This window comes from Equus asinus, chromosome 10 (assembly GCF_041296235.1).
Source record: "Equus asinus isolate D_3611 breed Donkey chromosome 10, EquAss-T2T_v2, whole genome shotgun sequence".
NCBI lineage: Eukaryota > Metazoa > Chordata > Mammalia > Perissodactyla > Equidae > Equus > Equus asinus.
In genome coordinates this window covers 108,652,187-108,672,769 of record NC_091799.1, presented here as the reverse complement: position 1 = coordinate 108,672,769, position 20,583 = coordinate 108,652,187, and the positions used below count along the sequence as shown (strand labels likewise).

The following is a 20,583-nucleotide window of genomic DNA, read 5'->3' as shown; positions in this document are numbered from 1 at the left end:
GGCAGCCGTCACAGCGGCGTCTCCTCCTGCTCCAGCGCGTGCGGCGGCGCGTGGCACGACGGCGGCAAAGACGCGAGCTTGAGCAGCGCGGGGCGGCGGCGCGCGCGGGGCCGCTGGAACGAGCGCCGGCTGTGCACACGGCGCGCCGCCGCCGAACGCGCGTGCGCACCCGGCAGCCCGCGGCGCTCCAGCCCCGCCCCCGGCGCAGGCCCCGCCCCCGGCTCAAGGTCCGGGGGCGTGTCTGGCGGGGCCGGGGCCGGAGTGGGCGGGGCCGGGACCGGGGTGGGCGGGGCCGGGGTCGCAGGCGGCTGGTCCGGGCTGGGAGGGGCGCGCGGGCGCGGGGGCTTCTCGGCGGCGGCGGGCGGGGACGAGCGTCCGGTCAGCGGCGCGTCGGAGCCCGTGTCACCTGCGGGAGAAGCCGGCGTGAGCGCGGGGGCGCCTGGGGCGCAGCGGGGTTCCCAGAACCGTGCCGCCCCCAGGTGCAGCGCCCCGCCCTGAGGACCAGCGGGACCCCGCTGGGGAGAGGAGGGGATGGGGGGAGACCAGAGGCAGGAGGAGCAGCGGAGCAGCGGAGCAGCGGAGTAGCGGGCAGGGGTCCCCCGCGGGGACGCCCCACAAGCGCAGACTCCAGCAGCATGCGACTTCCCGCGCTCGCCGAGCTGGTGCTTGAAGGGGCGGTGCGCCGCCCGCTCCACGCCAGAATCTCCCCGCCGGGGCGCTCCCTGCGTCCGCAGGAGAGAAACCCTCGTCCCCGCTTCGGCCGGAACCGCCCTGAGCGGGCCCACCCCACCGACGCTGCGCGAAGGGCTGCCCTGCCCGTTTCTTCCCTAGTGCCCACCAAACGCCCAGGGAGGCGGGAAGTGAACCCGAAACCCTGCCCAAGGGGGCTGAACCCTCTTCCGTGCCAAGGTTAATGGCGACAGGGCTTTCCCGGTCCAAACAGAGGCACCCACAGCGCCTGCGGAATACGCACAGCGCCCCTGGCACGCCATCCCGCGCCTCGGCCTCCGCTCTCCCCCGCCCCTTCTCCCCACTTGACTACCCTCGTGTCTCCCAGGGACCCCTCGCCTTCCCATGTCCCCACACAATCTCCCCGTCACACCTCACATCTCCCTTCACGTCTCCTCTCCCCTTCTCCCCTCACAACCCCCTCAACTTCTCCCAAGTCTCCCCTCACCAATCCCCTCACCGTCTCCCCTCACGTCTCCCCTCGCCTTCTCCCCTCGCCATCTCCCCTCGCCATCTCCCCTCGCCATCTCCCCTCGCCTTCTCCCCTCGCCATCTCCCCTCGCCTTCTCCCCTCGCCTTCTCCCCTCGCCATCTCCCCTCGCCATCTCCCCTCGCCATCTCCCCTCGCCTTCTCCCCTCGCCATCTCCCCTCGCCATCTCCCCTCGCCTTCTCCCCTCGCCATCTCCCCTCGCCTTCTCCCCTCGCCATCTCCCCTCGCCTTCTCCCCTCGCCTTCTCCCCTCGCCTTCTCCCCTCACCATCTCCCCTCGCCTTCTCCCTTCACCTTCTCCCCTTGCCTTCTCCCCTCACCTTCTCCACAGACCATCTCCCCTCACCTTCTCCACAGACCATCTCCCCTCACCTTCTCCCCTCACCTTCTCCCCTCACCTTCTCCCCTCACCATCTCCCCTCACCATCTCCCCTCACCTTCTCCCCTCGCCTTCTCCCCTCACCTTCTCCCCTCACCATCTCCCCTCGCCTTCTCCCCTCGCCTTCTCCCCTCACCTTCTCCCCTCACCTTCTCCCCTCACCATCTCCCCTCACCTTCTCCCCTCACCATCTCCCCTCACCTTCTCCCTTCACCATCTCCCCTCACCTTCTCCACAGGCCATCTCCCCTCACCTTCTCCCCTCACCTTCTCCACAGACCATCTCCCCTCACCTTCTCCCCTCACCTTCTCCACAGACCATCTCCCCTCACCTTCTCCCCTCAGCATCTCCCCTCACCTTCTCCCCTCACCTTCTCCACAGACCATCTCCCCTCACCTTCTCCCCTCACCTTCTCCACAGACCATCTCCCCTCACCTTCTCCCCTCAGCATCTCCCCTCACCTTCTCCCCTCACCATCTCCCCTCACCTTCTCCACAGACCATCTCCCCTCACCTTCTCCCCTCACCTTCTCCACAGACCATCTCCCCTCGCCTTCTCCCCTCAGCATCTCCCCTCACCTTCTCCCCTCACCTTCTCCACAGACCATCTCCCCTCGCCTTCTCCCCTCGCCTTCTCCCCTCACCTTCTCCCCTCACCTTCTCCACAGACCATCTCCCCTCACCTTCTCCCCTCACCTTCTCCACAGACCATCTCCCCTCACCTTCTCCCCTCAGCATCTCCCCTCACCTTCTCCCCTCACCTTCTCCACAGACCATCTCCCCTCACCTTCTCCCCTCACCTTCTCCACAGACCATCTCCCCTCACCATCTCCCCTCACCTTCTCCCCTCGCCATCTCCCCTCGCCTTCTCCCCTCGCCTTCTCCCCTCGCCTTCTCCCCTCACCATCTCCCCTCACCTTCTCCCCTCACCATCTCCCCTCACCTTCTCCCCTCACCTTCTCCACAGACCATCTCCCCTCACCTTCTCCCCTCACCTTCTCCACAGACCATCTCCCCTCACCTTCTCCCCTCACCATCTCCCCTCACCTTCTCCACAGACCATCTCCCCTCACCTTCTCCCCTCACCTTCTCCACAGACCATCTCCCCTCGCCTTCTCCCCTCGCCTTCTCCCCTCACCATCTCCCCTCACCTTCTCCCCTCACCATCTCCCCTCACCTTCTCCCCTCACCTTCTCCACAGACCATCTCCCCTCACCTTCTCCCCTCACCTTCTCCACAGACCATCTCCCCTCACCTTCTCCCCTCAGCATCTCCCCTCACCTTCTCCCCTCACCTTCTCCACAGACCATCTCCCCTCACCTTCTCCCCTCACCTTCTCCACAGACCATCTCCCCTCACCATCTCCCCTCACCTTCTCCCCTCGCCATCTCCCCTCGCCTTCTCCCCTCGCCTTCTCCCCTCGCCTTCTCCCCTCACCATCTCCCCTCACCTTCTCCCCTCACCATCTCCCCTCACCTTCTCCCCTCACCTTCTCCACAGACCATCTCCCCTCACCTTCTCCCCTCACCTTCTCCACAGACCATCTCCCCTCACCTTCTCCCCTCACCTTCTCCACAGACCATCTCCCCTCACCTTCTCCCCTCACCATCTCCCCTCACCTTCTCCCCTCACCATCTCCCCTCACGTTCTCCCCTCACCTTCTCCCCTCACCTTCTCCCCTCACCATCTCCCCTCACCTTCTCCCCTCACCTTCTCCCCTCACCATCTCCCCTCGCCATCTCCCCTCGCCTTCTCCCCTCGCCTTCTCCCCTCACCATCTCCCCTCACCTTCTCCCTTCACCTTCTCCCCTTGCCTTCTCCCCTCACCTTCTCCACAGACCATCTCCCCTCACGTTCTCCCCTCACCTTCTCCCCTCACCTTCTCCCCTCACCATCTCCCCTCACCTTCTCCCCTCACCTTCTCCCCTCGCCATCTCCCCTCGCCATCTCCCCTCGCCTTCTCCCCTCGCCTTCTCCCCTCGCCTTCTCCCCTCACCATCTCCCCTCACCTTCTCCCTTCACCTTCTCCCCTTGCCTTCTCCCCTCACCTTCTCCCCTCGCCATCTCCCCTCGCCATCTCCCCTCGCCTTCTCCCCTCGCCTTCTCCCCTCGCCTTCTCCCCTCACCATCTCCCCTCACCTTCTCCCCTCACCATCTCCCCTCACCTTCTCCCCTCACCTTCTCCACAGACCATCTCCCCTCACCTTCTCCCCTCACCTTCTCCACAGACCATCTCCCCTCACCTTCTCCCCTCACCTTCTCCACAGACCATCTCCCCTCACCTTCTCCCCTCACCATCTCCCCTCACCTTCTCCCCTCACCATCTCCCCTCACGTTCTCCCCTCACCTTCTCCCCTCACCTTCTCCCCTCACCATCTCCCCTCACCTTCTCCCCTCACCTTCTCCCCTCACCATCTCCCCTCGCCATCTCCCCTCGCCTTCTCCCCTCGCCTTCTCCCCTCGCCTTCTCCCCTCACCATCTCCCCTCACCTTCTCCCTTCACCTTCTCCCCTTGCCTTCTCCCCTCACCTTCTCCACAGACCATCTCCCCTCACTTCTCCCCGCACCGACTCCCCTCGCCTTCTCCCCTCATTTCTCCCCTGACATGTCGGTTCCCTCAGGTGCCCTCCCTGAACAGTTTCCCTGCCCCTGTCTCTGTAGGAGGGTAAAATGGACCCATATCTTCTCTCCTGGATGGTCATCTGTCACCTGGCCTTCTCCCTGGACCCAGACCTGGAGGGACAACAGTCAGTGTTCCCCTTGTCACGTGTGCCCTGTATCCCTGAGCTTCTGCCGGAGATGTGTGGGCTGCCTACACAACTATACCCTTATCTCCCACAGAGTAGTTAGTATCACACTGACAGTGTACGACTCCATTCTCCTTGTCAACAAGCAAGTCACCCCCATCCTCATATAGCTCTGGATCCGACACCTCAGCTGGAAGAGCAGTAACTGCAAAAGGCTTAGAAGGAAGAACAGGTGCTGGAGAGTCTGCACAAGTCCAGGTCGCGTGAGAGCGAGAAAGTGAGAGAGAGAGAGGCGCTGAGGAGAGAGCAGCTGTTAGTAGGGCGGGCAGGGAGGGGTGAGGAGCCAGTTACATGTGCGTGGACTCGGGCAGGGTGGTGTGCGGCTGCTCCTCGGGGCCCTGGGCCAGCAGTAAGGAGTCCACGGACTGGTTGCTGAGGCGGAAGCGTGCCAGGCGGCGGAAGTTGCCTGGAGAGTAGGGTATCTGCACACGGGCCCTCTGGGAGGGCACCACCGTCTCCTCAGGAGACAGCCAGGGCGGCACCCTGGAGAGGATGCCTGGGTCCTCGTCCGGGGAAAACACCGGGTTGTCAATTCCTAGGAGAGAAGGCAGCAGCTGAGCAGCTTCCCAGGCTGACCCCGAACCACACAGAGGGACACCAGCTCATCCTGCGCCATCTGGAAGGCCACCGGAAGGCCCTCCACCCCAGGCTCTCCCTCCACAGGCCGCAGGCAGGACAGGTAGCAGCTCCCTTCTCTCGGAGCAGACCCCCGCCTGCTTATGCACCTGCACTTGCACAGCCTGCGTGGACCCAGTGCTACACCTCCCTGGTCCTACTGTCTCTGTCCAATGACCACTGAGGTTTCAGTTTCATAAAAGCTTTTGTGTAAAATAATTAACACTCTTGGAATAGAAAATGCCCCACTTCTGTGGCAGCAGAGGGCGTCCCCCACCCCTCACCTGAGGGCGAGTCTGTCGCTGTGTCCTGTGTGACGTTCGCCAGGAACTCGATTCCCCCACTCATCTCCTCGGCCTCGTAGTCAGGGGCCTCCTCAGGGTCCGAAAGTTCCAAATCTGATGGCAAGGAAGGGGTAGCATGAGGGAAACGGACCAGGAGCACAGACGCCCCGGGTCCAACGCCCTTGACCGATACCCTTGACCAGCTCGCAGCACGCCCTAAGGTTTGTCATCACTGCCACCCGACCCTGCAGCATCTGGGCAGCTCAGAGGACAGGGTTCCCCGTGTGGCCACGCCAAGACAGGGCCAGGCAAAGCAAAACCACACCGTGGGGCCCCCTACTCCTCCTCCCCAGCCACACTGAGCCTTTTTTGTGTGTGTGATGAAGATTGGCCCTGAGCTGACATCTGTGCACATCTTCCTCTATTTTGTACGTGGGAGGCTGCCCGCCACAGCATGGCTGAGGAGTGGTGTAGGTCCATGCCCAGGATCTGAACCCATGAACCCGGGCCACGGAAGAGCACGCCAAAATCAACCACTGCGCCAGGGGCCGGCCCCAACACTTGGCCTTTTTGAGGAGGGGGCACGCTGGAGAAGATGGGGCTGGGATCACAGGGCCAGCAGGGGAGGGGACAAGGAGGGCGCACTTGTGTTGTGGCGAGGACCCGGGACAAGGGGATGAGGAGTTCACCTTGAGGTGCCCTGACAGCAGCCCCCACCCCCGAGGCAGGACAGGCGAGGAAGCTGCCTGCGGAGGAGGGTCCTGGGTGCCAAGGGAAAGGGTCTCCAGGGAGGACAGCCCTCTGCACCCGCCTGCCCCTCATGCGCATCCCGGGTCCTCCTGACAAGCGTTTCTGCCGTGGCCCCAACCAGTACCTTTTTCCTTGATGATGAAGTTGTGCAGGGGGTTCTCCATGGGCAGTTTCCCATTGGGAATGCTGCTGTTTCTCTGAGGAGCAGAAGGAAACCAGTTACAGGGATGGGGCAGCGGCACAGGGTCCTGCACCCCTCCTTGTCCTCGAGGCTCCGCCCAGGCCTGTCCCTGAGGGGAGCCCTGGCGTCCGTCACGCACCCCCACGTGGCCCTGTGCCCGCACCCTCACCCGCTTCTGAGCACGCTCCCTCTTGTACAGCTTCGCCGCCTTCTTGTTCTGGTTGATCCCCAGCTTGGCCGACTTGAAGGACTCCAGGCGCTTCCTCATGGTCCTGTGGAAGATCTCCTTGTCCTGCTTCTCGTCTTCACTGGGAGTCAACTCGTGTCGACTGTAGAGATGCTTGTACTGGGGGAGGCGACAGGGAGGGTAACCAGGGGTGACGGCGCAGCCCCAGGGCCCCAGGGTGGGAACATCTGCAGGGAGGCCCAGCCCTGACACCCCTCCAAACCCTCCCTGCCTGAGCGTTCTATGTGCTAAATCCTGGGATTCCCCCTTTGGACCAGGGAGTGGGGGGACTCTGTGCCCAGGCTCTGTGCCAGGCAGGGGGCTCTGGGCAGACACCCCACCCGCCAGGTGCCCACCTCCTGCCGGGGCTTGTACAGGTACTGCTGCAGCGTGTGGTGAGTGACCATGTCCTCAGTGTCGCGGATACTCCTCCTCCTCTGCTCCAGGGACTGCATGTCCAGGCACACAGCGCTCACATTCTCCCTCCTACGTGAGGACCACGTGGAACGTCAGAGACCCTGGCTCTCCCACCGCACCTTGCTTCCCCTGCACCTTGGGGCCTGGGCACCAGCGGGCTGCCTGGAAGGCTCACCCTGGGAGTTTTCTCCCTTGGGCTGTGGTCAGACTGACCCTCCATGAGGCCCCCTGGCCTCTTATTTAAGGGTGCTTCCCTGCATCACACCCTATGCCTCCTGACTCGCTCCCTCCAAAGCCCAGGCTGGGAGCCCCGCCTGGGCACCACGCACCCACGGCTTCCCCCTGGGTGCCTGGACACCGCAGACAAGGCTGAGAACCGCCCTCTGCTGGCCACAGGCCCCAGTCAAGCTGCCCAGTCCAGCAGAGGCAGGAGGCCCCAAATCCAGGACCACTGCAGGCGTCCTGCAGGGTGGGCGGCTGCAGATGAGGCCTTAGGCTCCAAATCTGCCGCCTGGCCCTGCCTCCCCAACCCCGTCCCTCCATCTCGCAACAGTGCCAGCGCTCGCGTGCTGACTGGATAATACAGGGGGTGTGTGCGGGGGGAATGCCTGGTAGCTGTCTCCATACCCCTCCCCCACTCTGCACCCCCTCTCCGTGGGATTCAAGCCGGGAGCCTCCACTCCCCCTATTCATGACTCTCAGTTGCCCCAAGACGCCCGTTGGCTGATGTCTGTCCAGGGGGCCCTGCTGTGGCTGTGGTCAGGGAGGACCCCTGCAGCAGCAGCCTCCAGGGTCCTGGGAGAGGCGCCAGGTGAGGGCTGCCTCCTCCAGGGAGTCCAGTGGGGACACGGCACAGACTCACAGGAGGTAGGAGACAGAGGCCTCCACGGTTGAGGGGCGTGGTGTGCTGAAGTCCACATTGACCATGTTGTCGGTGCTGGGGGAGCGGATGAAGGCCAGGGACCCACGGCGCTCTCCCTGGAGGAGGAGATGGCTGTGTCAGCCTACATGCAGCACTGGCCAGCGAGGCTGCCTGCTCCACGACTGCTCAGCCCCCAGGGAGCTGGGGGCCACCGCTAAGGCCTCGCTGGAGCTGAGCAGTTAGTTCATGGTCGAGTTGAAAGGGAAAGAGAAGAGGAAACTATGTGAAGGACACAACACCTCCTTCGGCACCTCAGGGAGTGTTGGGACACACGGAGGGCCCTACGGGATGGGGAAGGTGGCCCCGTACCACTTGGCGCTCGAAACCAGCTGCCCTCGTTTCCCCCAAGAAGGGAATCGCCCGGCCTCAAGGCGGGAGTTGACTCAGATTAAACCACAAAGAGCAGAGCCTAACAGAGCAAAAGTGGAAACAGCCGAGCTCCTGTGGGTGGGAGCTGGGCCGTTTGCCAAGGGGGGTCAGGAGAGAAGGTGGGTGACCCCCAGGGGAGGGTGGGACAGGCAACCGGGTCTGGGCCAACCTGCTGACGGCAGAGCTGAGAGCTGACGCTGTGGGCGGCCCTGCAGGAGGCCACCACTCACCAGCACAGCCGAGGTGAACAGGCCACCCCCTGGTGCGGTCTGAGCAAGCAGAGCCAGGCCTGACCAGGAGGAGCCCACTGGTGCGAGTTGGGGTCAGGGCACTCTGCAAAGTGAGTAGCAGGTGGAGGTAAGGCTAGAGGCCCTGCTGGGAGCCTGTGTCACCCACGTGGAGGCTGGGGGCCATGGAGTGTCCCAAGGAGAGCAGATGCAGTGAGCAGAGGGGGCGCCACCAGCATGACACCCATCGTGGCACCCTGGAGACCCCCCACCTTCCCACCCCCATCCAGGTTCCCAGGCCAGGAAGGGTCTGGGGTCAGAGAGGACAGGGATTTGTGCACTGAACTTTCTCAGCCAGGGTCAGAGGTGCGGGCGACAATCTTCCAGTAGCTTCTGTCCCATGGCCCCTGACAGGCACTGGAGCATGTGGCTGGGGTTCTGGTGGAGCAGGGCTGGAGTGGTGCTGGCTCAGTGGGAAGCTGAGGGGCTGCTCTCCTCCTTCATCTCCTGATGGCCCCTGGCTCCCTCTGCCTGGAGGCACCTCATACCTCAGAGTGACCCCAGGTGGTGTTGGCCGTGCGTTTGGGGTGGACGAGCCCCAGTGGAGACAAGAATGGTTTTCCCCTCTGAACCAACAGAAACCTCCAGGCCTCTAACTGAGGCCCACAGGGTTTACTGAGCGGGTCCTGTTGGTGGGGACGGGTGTGCAGATGCCAGCTCCCCAGGCTCTGTGCAGACCTGAGCTGGCAGTCAGGAAGGAACCAAGTGCAGGAATGAAATGCTGAGTCCTGAGCCCTGAAGTCAAGCAAAGGAGTGAAGTCTTGCAGATTCCACTTCACACACAGTGAAGGCATGGATTGCAGAGTTGTAAACCATTAGAGAGTTGGAGTCCGTGACTGGACTGGCCTCCAGGCCCCTGATGGCTCCCCGTGGCTGGGCGGCCTGGTCAGAGCCCCTCAGAGGAGGCCTGGGCAGTTATCGGGAATGACTCTGTCACTGTGGACACTGGATGCCACGGTGGGCATGGCCTGGAATGGCAGTCGCTGTTACAGATCACATTCAGGACAGGGAGGAGCAAGCTCAGGGTCTGCCTGGACCCTGGCCTGTGCAAGGCACCAGGTGGCCTCGGGTCCCAGGGAGTATGAGTGGGGACACACATGGGTCAGAGGCAGCCAAGTGATCAATGCAATGGCCACGTGATGGTCACATGTGTGCACTGAGAAACCAGGAAATGCTGCCAGGAGACGTGTGGCCGCTGGAGAAGGGGCCGGCGGGGCTGCGTGTCCCACAAGGGATGGGGTTTGACCTGAGACCTGCCGTGACTCGTGTCACATGCGACACAGCCTGAGTCCTGACTGTGAGTGGCTGTGGGCTGGTGCAAGCAAGTGGCATCAGAAACAGCGCAGTCCTCAAAGCCACCGTGAGCCCGTGCAGCAGGCTCCTGAGCCCCGCTCACTTACCCCACAGCCTGGAACCTTCCCCACCCCCGTCAGCCTCAGAGACTTGGTGACAGGTCCATGGAGAAGGCAGAGTATGTCCCATGCTTACCGCACAGGACTCAAGAAGATGTCCTTGCTGGTTTCCCCTCTGTGTGTACACACGTGTGTGCATGCGTGAACATGTGTGGGCATGCGTGCGCATGCATGTGTGTGTCTGTGTGTGCATGTATGTTGGGGGGGGCTGTGGCCCCATAACTCCCTACCTGGCCTCAGATATCAGACCCACTAGCACCGTAGAGTGCCCTACAGAGAATCGTGGGAGGGTTCTGTGCCTCAGTTTCCCATGAGTGAGAGGAAGCTGTGATATAACCCATTCCTGGGGTGTCGGAGAACCCATGAGCCTCATGTGAACTTGCGGGGTGGGTCAAAAACAGCACGATGCTGCCTGAAGCTGCCCCCACCCCACCCCACCCTGTGACCTCAGGGTGCAGGCAGACGTGTGCACAAGGTGTGGGCCGCCCCGGCCCACTGCCCACTGCCCCAGACCCCAGTGGCTGTTCACATCCCATGTCTGTCTCTTGCTTTAGCCCCTGACTCCAACAAAGAGAACAAATGGAATGTTCTGGTACCTCAGCCACATAACTAATGGCGTCCTTCAAGTTGAGCTCGTGGAAAACATTCAGAATCCGATCTCGTGACTTTTGAGCCGACCTTCTCATAAGGATTTTGCTGAGGAATTTCCTATCAAAATTGGTCCACCTGGGAGGGTCAAACCAATACCAGTATCAGCACTCATGGGGTTGTGGGTGAGGCCCCGGGACAGACAAGGACTTCAGCAGCATCTGGGGGCCGGGAGCAGGGTCCTCCTCCCAGTGCCCAGACTCTTGATAGACATGTCCGGCATCCCAGGAGCTGGGCCAGGACACAGAAGAGGCCCATCTCTCCCTCTGGTTTTTATTTACTGTAACAGTGGCCAAGGTGAGTTTTAAATTAAAAGAAAGAAACCTCAGTCACGCCACTCGATGCTCATTTCACCATTTCGTGCTTTGTTCCTGCCTTCCCACGGATGGCAGTCGTCACCAGAATGTGTGTACAACCATGGATTGCATTTTCTCATCAAGTGCAACATCGCCAACAAGTTTCCACACGATCCTGACTCCCAGAAAGGTGGGCTGAGGGCAGGGCGGTGCCAGGGAGGGCAAGGCCCCAGGCTCTGGCCACAGGGACGGGGCACATTGGAAAGGCTGGGGGAAGAACCTCCCGAGCTTTCACGCTAGCAAGAAGCAGGCTGGCTAGAAGGAGACTTTTCTCCAATACAATTAGAACACTGGCCGTGACTCAGGTCAGAAGAGGAGGGACTTCTAGACGAGGCCCCGTGCACCAGGAGCCAGACATCCGGGGAGGGCACTGGGGGAGGAGGAGATCCCAGGTTGGGAGGGGGCTCCCAGGGGAGGAGGGGGACTCCAGGGGGAGGAGGGAGACTCCAGGGGGAGGAGGGACATCCCAGAGGGAGGAGGGAGACTCCAAGGGGAGGAGGAGTATCCCAGGGGGAGGAGAGGGACTCCAGGAGGAGGAGGGCGATCTCAGGGGGAGGAGGGGAATCCCAGTGGGGGAGGCTTCCAGGGGAAGGAGAGGAATCCTAGGGGTAGGAGAGGAATCCCAGGGGAAGGAAGGGAATCCCTGGGGGGAGGGAGCTCCAGGGGAGGAGGGGGATCCCCGGGGAGAAGGAGGACTCCAAGGGAAGGAGGGGGCTCTAGGGGAGGAGGGGGCTCCAGTGGGAAGAGGGAACTCCCAGGGGGAGGAGGGGCATCCCAGGGGGAGGAGGGGGCTCCAGGGGAGGAGGGTAATTCAAGGGGAGGAGGAGGCTCCCAGTGGGAGGAGAGGGCTCCAGTGGGAAGAGGGGGATTTCAGGGGAGGAGGAGTGACCCATATAATTTGCAAACATCCCTCTGGCTCCTGTGAGTGCAGTATTCTTGGGGTAGCCAGGTTAGGTTCAGGGGAACATCAGGGTCCTGTGGTTCTGTGGGGTCTCTCTATACCCTGAGGCTCCTACAGTCATTGTTAAAGGAGGAAAGAGGGGAAACCAACAACAGAGATAATGTGCCTCGAACTTCCCAATTTCAGTCCAGCCAGGGGTGACGCCAGCCACTTACTTATCTCTGAGGTAATTGTGTCCAATTTGCCCAGATATGTCCTCGATGGCTGAGAGGATGTGGTCAAAAGCCTTTGAGAGGAAAGACAAGTGGGTTAGCATGACTCTGAGGCCCCCTCACATGCCCCCCAACCAGAGGACACGACAGGCCCTCCCCCTTCCCTCACCACCCCTCCTCCTCCCTCCCCCTCCCCACCTCCCCCATACCCGGCCGTGCAGCTTCTCGTTCAGCTTGGGCTCCCGGTGCTCACTCTTCTTCACTTTCAGCCACTGCACCAGGGGCTTGATGGTCAGGCCCTGGAAGATGGGGTGTGCTGACTCTGACAGCCATGCCCTGCTCCAGCCCACAGAGCCCCCATGTGAATCTGCAGCCACCCTTGCCCACATGGGGTGAAGGGACCTAGCCGGGCTGTGGGCTTCCTGCAGAAAGGCGCCCCTGCAACAGCCTGCTGGCCCATGTCGACGCCCCTGAGGCCCTGCAGTGGGCTCCCCAGATTAGCCAAAAGCAAGGTGAACTGGGACGCCTTCCCGGGCGCCTCTGGTCCAGGAACGTCAGCTGGGGCTTCATTAACCAGACGGCCGAGGGAGGACATTTTTAGGCCAAATCGTGCTGTGTCCCCTGTGGGCCCACATGAAAACCTACAAAACAGCTCCTAGTTACTAAAATTATAAAAGCAATTAGGGCCTGGAGGCCAGAAGGGCTCCTTGTGGAGTGCCGTGACAGGGTGGGTCCTCCCTGGTGGCCTCAGGGTGAGGCAGGCCGGCATCAGGACGATGGGGCTCGAGACACTACCTGGAAGATGACGGTGAAGAAGACGACGATGATAGTGGTGCTGACGAAGAGGTTCTTCTCCTTGACCTTTCTCTCGTCCAGAAGGACAACCAGGGCGTAGGCCACTGCCCCACGCAGGCCGCCGTAGGACATGACCACCTGGTCTATGATCTCCAGCTGCACCATCCGGTACCGATTCAGAACCCAGGTCTGAAGGACGACACCTGCAGAGCCAGGGTGCACTCACGCCACCAGCCACCCGGCTCCTCCTGCATGCGCTTCCTGGAAGGGCACGCAGGCGAGGCCCTCCAACCTGCCCTGACAACTGCGCTTGAGGGGTGACTTTGGGGGTTTCCTCCTAGGACTGTGACACGGTGACAGGCAACAGCTACATCCCACATACAGAACAATGAAACCCCTGCACCCATGCTCACCCATGTCCCTTTGTCCATCTTTAACCAGGCCCAGGCCCTCTCTCGGCCACGGGTCAGACCTGCCCCTGTGGGCAGGTCTTCGGCGGTGTCAGAAGCTGCTCCCAGCAGCTATGGAAATTCTCAGGTCTCGGCCTGACTGTGGCTGTAAGTGGCCGAGGCCTTGCATCACGGGAGATCTGGGACCAAAGGCCACCGCGTGAGGGCGGCAGGGAGAAAGCGACTCAGGCAGCACCACATCCGCTCCCTGGAGCGTTCAGTCCCCAGCAGCCTCAGGAGCAGGCGTTGCTCCTCTGGGGCTGCCTTGCCCCTCCGCTGGCCCCCCGTCACAGCCCCCGAGGCACCACACACCAGGGACCAGGGACCGGTGCTGGGCCCGGGCAGCGGGGCTCCTGCTCACAGGGGCCAGGGTCCATTTCCTCAGTGGCTGATGCTGTCCCCATCATCGATGAGCCACCACATCCAGAATGAGTCAGCCGGAAACCAAATGGGTCCCTGGGTTCTGGAGCCTTCCCCCAGACCTCCAGCTGTCCTATCTCAATCATGAGGCAACAGGGCTGTGAGAAGGCCTGGACCCTCACTGAGGATGACCAATGGCCAGGCTGGTCTGAGGCTCCCCAGGGGCTCTTGAATCTGCTGTTCACTGGGTCCAGGGTGCAAACAAGGGGGCTGGTGGCGAACACCACGTCCCTGGTTCCCATGGACTTCCCACAGCCGTCCCTGCCAACACCCAGCCATCGTCCCCCATCTTCCCCCCAATCACCCTACAATCACCCCCATGGACCCCCATTATCTCCTCCATCTCCCCATTTCCATCATCCCCCCATTGACCCCCACTGCCCCCATCACTCCCCCGTGCCCCTGTCCCCCTGCCATCCACCCAGTACCCTCACCGATGGCCCGGTACACAGAGATGAAGACCAGAGTTAGGAGCACAAAGGCTGTGTTCCACTTCCAGATGAGGGGATCCACGGCTGAGATGCCCAGGAACATGAAGATGATGGTCTCGGCCCCGCTCGCCAGCATCTTCATGGTGTAGCGCACGGTGGTGGCGGACTGCTCCGAGATGTTGGCCTTCACGTACTTCTGACAGCAGATGCCGCAAAAAGTGATGCTGGAGCGGGATGGATGCACGTGAGGCTGAGGTCCCGAGGATCTGCTCCCACTGGACCTTGTGGGGTCTGGGACCTCAGGGCCTCTGTGTCCTGGGCAAACATCCACCTTACTGGTCAGCCCTTCTCTTCGTGGACATGGGGCTCCTCCTGGGGATCAGGGCCCTGAGCTGGGCACATATGGCCCCCCACACCCGGCCCCCCACAGCCAACATTACAGCTGTTGTTTGTGGACCCCTCGCCGCGGGAGCCCTGAGCCATGGACGGGCTGCCTCAGTTTCTCTCCACCGCCAGGCAGGCTGGCTCAGACGGGGGACGCAGGGCAGACATGGGGCCCAGGGAACAGCCAGCCTCCCCGATCACAGCCCCTAGAAGGGCCTGTGTGTGGACAGGGGTGGCACAGAGCCCTCCGTTGCTCAGAGCATGCGCTGCAGCTCTGCGAAACCACCAACTCCTTATTGAAAATGCCGGATAGATCAAATTCTTCGCCCCACAGTGAATTTTCTCCAGCTGGGCAGTGGGCCAGGCAGCTCAGGCCTATGACAGGCCACACCTCGTGTTGGGGGAAGTGGGGGGTGGGGGGGCAGCGGGGGCGTCTCTCCCGCCCTCTTCCTGGCGGGTCACAGGGGTGTTTGCAGCCGCTCGGCTGTTTTGCCGGGTTGTGGTGACGAGCCTGTGGCAGCCTTCATGCCCTCGCCCTTCACGGCCCAACGTGTGAGCCAACCCCGCCCACCAGGACCAGCCGGGACCCCCAAGGGGGTGGCTCCGAGCTCCGAGGCCTGCTTGAGCGAGGGAGGACTTACGCCAGGATGGCCGACAGGGACAGCATCTCGGACGTGAGGTAGGACAGGTAGGAGATGACAAAGACGAAGCCGGGCTCGATGATGCGCACGTGTTTGGTGAAGCGGGTCACCAGCGAGAGCAGGAAGGCGAATATGACCCCCACCAGCGTGCCCCCCAGGCTCACCACGAAGAAGGACACTGCAAGGGGCAAGGACGCCCACGCTGAGGCCACCTGAATGGCCCTTTGTGGCCCACGGTGTGGCCCGGCCCGTGCGTTGTGGGTGACACTGGCCCAGGCTGGCCTTCCAGACCATTTCTCATCAGGGTTGCCTGGTAACCCCCCCACAGAGGCGCCAACCGCTCAGCAAACAAAGGCCGATTCTCTCTCTCGAAGAGAAGCCAGGTCTTGGGTCCAGCCTCAACGCGGACGGCAGGGGATGGAACAGCCATGGGAGGCCCGCTCCCCACCCCCACCATAGAGACAGCACCGAGACAAGCGGCCCTCAGGCATGGGCTGGCAGCAAGGCCCAGGGTCCTGGGCTCCCGGTGACAACCAGGCTGTCACTGTGCCTGCCTGGAGAAACACCTAGGATTCCCCAGGACACCAAGATCCACGTCCTCTACCCAGACGTCTTCATGGGTCTGACGAGGCAACGACCCTCGCCTCCCAGGGTGGTTGGGACCCGACGAAATCGTGTCCATGAGACACGCCAGGGACAGGAGGGGCCTGTCACTGGGACTCTGAAACGGAGATGTTTGTTCCTACACAGGCTGTGGGTCCCAGGGGCCGGCCCAGCCCCACGGCCCAGGAGAGGTGCTGCCCCAAGTCGGCCCAGTTCTGGAGAAGAGACGGGGCTCCCACATGCCCCTGAAACACAGACCCGCCAGCCACACACCTATGCCCTTCACACAATCCACGCCAGTCACGTTGTCACCACCCAGCGTCACGAAAGATTCAAACACGTTGTACAGGACCTGGGGGGACAGAGAGGCACACAGAACACCTGGTCAGCCCGGGTCAGCCTGATGGCTCCCTGTCCCGGGCCCAGGCCTGTGGACTTGGGGCTGGAGTGCCAAGTCGTCTACTCTGGAAACTGAAAACCACAGGGAGGAAATCGTCACAGGGCAATAAGGGTCAACAGGAAGAAGGCCAAAGACGAGCCAGCAGGTGGGACATGGGACGGAAGGATGTTCTGGAAGGAACCGGAACCCTCAGGAGTGAAGCCAGCCCTTTCCTACCGCAGGGGCAACCATAAAGCAAACCAACTGTGTTTAACTCAATTCCATTTTCCGAGACAAATCCAGAGCTTCCCTTTCAGTGACTTCACTGTCCCGGCGACTCCGGATAGTGGGCTCGCAGCCCCTGAGGTCTCTGTCTGTTGATGTTTAAACCTTATCCTGCCAAGACGTTGCGAGAAAAAGCCCAGGACTCTGACCCGAGGCACAGCTGGAGACAGCTGTGCATTCTGAGCTGAGCAATCTGACACTGTGCTCGGGGCTCCACATCGAGGTGCTGAAGGTGGCTCTGGGTGGGCTACAGGCCCCTCAGGAAGACACCTGTCTCTGTGGCCCAAGTCTGTGCCCTCCAGGTCTGTTCAAGGGGAGAGAGGACCCCCAAGGGGAGTGTGCAAAGCTGCATTTACAAAAGGGTCGACGATGCACAGGTGTGTGCACAGGGACTGGTCACGTGGCCACGACGAGCGCTGGGATCCAGACCTCAGCTCACCCGGCCTCTCCATGAAGACGCAGGTGGCAGGGAAGAAAGAGCCTCATGCAGGGCCCCTGAAGAGCCCCTGACTTGGGCAGAAGTTCGTGCCACTAGGGAGACACGGCAGCCACATGCAGAGCAGGCCCAGCAACCTCAGAGCAGCTGGGCCACGTTTCTGATTGTCAAACGCCCTAAAGAAGCTCTTATCTGCACGTGAGAAGCCTGGTGCCACGCGCCCTGAGGGTTCCTCACCCGCCTAAACCTGAAGGAGCACAAGAGATGAGGATTTCTTAGAGACGCCACCGCACTTTCAGAGGGAAGGGGGAGCTTTGTGCCCACTGTGTCTGAAAGTCCTCAGTGGCCTAGGCAGTGGCTGGGGCAGGGGTTGCATGGGGATCGGCTGAGGAGGTGGCCAACACACCACTCGAAGGACCACTGAGGAGGTGGCTCGGTGCCGCCCGTGTCACCGAACGATTCACATCCACGGAGGTGGCGGCCCATCTAGGGACGTTGTGAAAACTCCATGTGGCCATGGTGACGCTGAGACGGCGCCCCTCACGTGTCGTGATTCTCGTGTTCTTTACAGAGAGCTGCCTCCTGTCCTGAGGGTCCTCCTGCCCTGTCTGCCCATGGGCCCCGCAGGCTCCCGGGCGCCCCTCCTGGAGTGTAACCGCCTTTGCGCCGTGGGCGCTGGCAGATTCCCCTGCCTCAATCCTGTGAGATTTTGTTTATTTATCGATTCTTTTAGGAAAACCAGGAATGGGTGGACCCAAAGTGACAGACCCTGCTCTGGGAACAGCAACAGTGGGATTCTGTCAGTGAAATCCTCAACCGTGAGGGTGTGAGTGGGGATCAGAGGACTGCGAGGGATGAACGGAGAAGCCTGACGGAAACGCCGGCAGTCCTGAGCCAGGAGGAGCCGGCTCGCGCGAGAGGAGCTGGCATGGGCACCGCTGAGTGCACCCAAGGAGCATCTTTGGAGCAGGGGCCACCACCCTGCGGTTACCTACATTGGCAAGCTGTCCTCTGTTCCCCCGAGGGGTGCAGGGCCCCGGTAGAGGCCACAGTTCTCGCACGCACCCACCTCCCGCACACTGATGCCCGGGGCTCTCCTGCCACCACTCACCACAGTGACCGCATCGTTCAGCAGCGACTCCCCGAACACGATGATGAACAGCACCTCGTTGACGTGGACCTCCTCAAACACTGCCAGCACGGCCACCGGGTCCACAGCGGCGATGAGGCTCCCAAACAGCAGGAAGTCCAGCAGCCCGATGTTCAGGTCTCCTGGAAGACAGCAGGGCTGTGGGGAGAGCCCTTCGGGGCTGTGCAGCAGCAGAACCCCCACAACCTCCCCTGCCCAGTGGGGCTGCCTGGAGCCGAGGCCCACACACGTCATCCCCTCGGCCTTCTGGAGCTGCCTCAGGTGGCTGCCTGGTGATGCTGGAACGGGAGCCCCCTGGGGGGGACTCAGATTCTCTCAGGTCTGGGGCTGGCTGGCATGGAACCAGGATCAGACTGCCCACCTCCTCCCACTGACTCCCACTCCACTTTAGGAAAGCCTGGTCTCCCTCCTGGGGGAGGCGTCCCACTCTGACCACAGGAGCCAAATGGGCCCTGGTCCTCTCCTTCATCACCTCCTGGCCAGCCCACGAGGGAGCCCGCTGCTGGCAGATGAGGGGCTGGGGGTGCTGGCAATGCACAGCACGGAGCAGACCCCGGCCCCAAGGAGCCTGCAGCCCAGCTTAAAGGGAGTGTAGGGGCAGACAGTGGACGTGATGGGGTGAGGGGAGAGGCCTCCCCAGATGGTGTCTCAGCCCAGACTGCAGCATCCAGGACTGGCCTGAAGGGAGGTGACAGGGGGACAGTGCTCACAGGGGAGGGATTGGGTTGGGGAAACCCAAGGGCCTCCAACAAGAGTGACTGCTGGGGGGGCTGGGATGACATGGGAGACAGACAGGAGACTGGGGAGGTCAGGGGGAGGGTGATGGATGACGTGTTTTGGGGTGCTTGGAGGGGAGCAGGGCTGGGGTCAGGGAGGAGGGAAGGGGCCTCGGAAGGAGGTGTCCACATGTAGTCCAGTCCAGCCCACTTCCTTGGGCCAAGTGGCCCCCGCCCAGGGGTTCCCGGGCACCCTTGGATGCGGAGGTTTTGCTGAAATGCACTTCCATCCTTTGCAATCTTCCCAGATTCGTCTCAGGTGCCAGATCGCCGAGAAGCCATATGTAAATCCCCATTTCCCAGTGACGGCCCATTGGACCTGCTTCCTCAAGGGGCTATGCATGCCTGCTCTGTCTCCACTCCACCCAGTGTCACACCTGCTCTCAGTGGGCTCAGTCAGAAGAGGATCTTGGCCAAGGGCCTTCCTGCTGCCTTCTTAATATTGACGCCCCCTCCTCAGCCCAGGTGGACCCCAGTAGACCCCAGTGGACCCCAAGGGCCCAGGGGCCAGTCAGGCCTGAGGGCAGTGAGAGGCCTGCCGAGGGAGCAGAGAAGATAGAGGGAGGGCGGGAGAGGCCCAGGCCGCCTGGCCAGATGCAGGTCCTCCTGAGTCTCCTTCAGGGCCCAGCTGGGGTCCCCAGGAGCAGGTCATGTGTGCAGAGATGGGACCGTGAGGGAGTTTCCTGTGCACCAGCATCACCGTGTCTCAAAGAAGTGACAGCTGTCTGAAGAGCCAGCTTCCCATGAGTTAAGACGTCCCTTTTGTGGTGGGGGGGGGGGGTGGGTACCAGGTCTTGCTTTCATTCCCAGATGCTGTGGTGAGAATACCTGGTCCCTCCTGGGTCCAAACACAAGGACGTCCAGACGACATTCACCTTCCAGGCCAGACCATCCTTCAACACCACCCCGGATGTTGGCCTCTCGCTGCCAAGGACCCTGACAGGCCCGGTGGTACATTCCAGAAGCCAGCCACACCAGGCAGGAGGTGTCCTGGGCAAGGAGCAGCCTGCCCTCCTCCCTGGCAAGACAGGCCACCTCCCACCAGCCCTGCCAGGAAGGTTCCAGGGACCGTACTGTGGCTCAAGGCCTCTGGGCTCCACGTCCCAAGCCCCTCTCGCCACCATGGCCCACCTGTGGGGGCCTCCCTGACTGCCAGGAGCTTCTGCAGGGCCTGTCCCTGGGCTGACCTGCCAGACGCCTGCCTAGGATGCCTGTTGCTGGGCCCACCTGTGGCCCAACCCAGGCTGGCCTTGAGCCAAACCTCAGAGCCTGGCGCTAGTCTGCAGAGACCCACCCCTGCCAGCCCAGCTCTGTCGTGCCCCTGGCTCCAGGAGTCTAGGAACAGGAGAGACTCGTTGGCCCATGGGCTCTGCTCTGTGACCCTGGCCAATGCCTAGCCTTGGCCAGCTTCATCCTGAGGGAGAAGCACAGGCCTCAGGTGCCGCGACCCCTCAGGAAGCCAGAGCTGCTCAAACCCAGAAGCCCTGCCACGAGCCCCGTGGCTGGAGAGGCCGTGTCGTCTTAGGTGTGTCCCGGCCACTTAAAGACATCACCAATAAATGTCATCCAGTCACATCTGCCCGGAGCCTGCAGCTCAAGCACCTGGGGGGCCTGGACAGGCATGTGCAGCCTTGAGTCACCCTTGGTGGGTTTCTCTGGGCTGGGCCAGGCGGATGGTGCTGGACGGCAGCAGGGGCTCCAGGGAGCGTGCTCCACGTGGGGTCAGGACAAAGTCCCGAGGTGACAAATGTGCCAGGCGAGGTGACTGTTCCAGTCAGGGGAACTTTGGCCCCTCTTTCTCAATGCATCTCCTTTGTCATTAGGATTTCAAAGTCTCCATCCACATGGGG

At 62.1% G+C, this 20,583-nt stretch overlaps 1 protein-coding gene across 3 annotated transcripts in view; it reads right to left on the bottom strand.

Annotated features, from left to right (window-relative positions):
- Window positions 1-266: 266 nt before the first annotated feature.
- Window positions 267-20,583, bottom strand: part of SLC9A3 (solute carrier family 9 member A3) — a 54,262-nt gene continuing 33,945 nt past the window's right edge. For 2 of the 3 annotated variants that reach the window (XM_044779538.2, XM_070519909.1), the window contains exons 3-17: window positions 17,919-18,079; window positions 15,981-16,059; window positions 15,105-15,282; window positions 14,083-14,303; window positions 12,780-12,982; window positions 12,194-12,283; window positions 11,988-12,058; window positions 10,464-10,593; window positions 7,740-7,855; window positions 6,817-6,946; window positions 6,404-6,580; window positions 6,178-6,250; window positions 5,304-5,417; window positions 4,696-4,939; window positions 267-406 (exon numbers count right to left, since the gene is read on the bottom strand). In XM_044779538.2, coding sequence (XP_044635473.1) covers window positions 403-406; window positions 4,696-4,939; window positions 5,304-5,417; window positions 6,178-6,250; window positions 6,404-6,580; window positions 6,817-6,946; window positions 7,740-7,855; window positions 10,464-10,593; window positions 11,988-12,058; window positions 12,194-12,283; window positions 12,780-12,982; window positions 14,083-14,303; window positions 15,105-15,282; window positions 15,981-16,059; window positions 17,919-18,079 — 1,991 coding nt within the window. In that variant the 3' untranslated portion in view covers window positions 267-402. Of the gene's footprint in view, window positions 407-4,691; window positions 4,940-5,303; window positions 5,418-6,177; window positions 6,251-6,403; window positions 6,581-6,816; window positions 6,947-7,739; window positions 7,856-10,463; window positions 10,594-11,987; window positions 12,059-12,193; window positions 12,284-12,779; window positions 12,983-14,082; window positions 14,304-15,104; window positions 15,283-15,980; window positions 16,060-17,918; window positions 18,080-20,583 lie in introns of those variants that run through there. The other variant, XM_044779539.2, reaches the window with a different exon arrangement.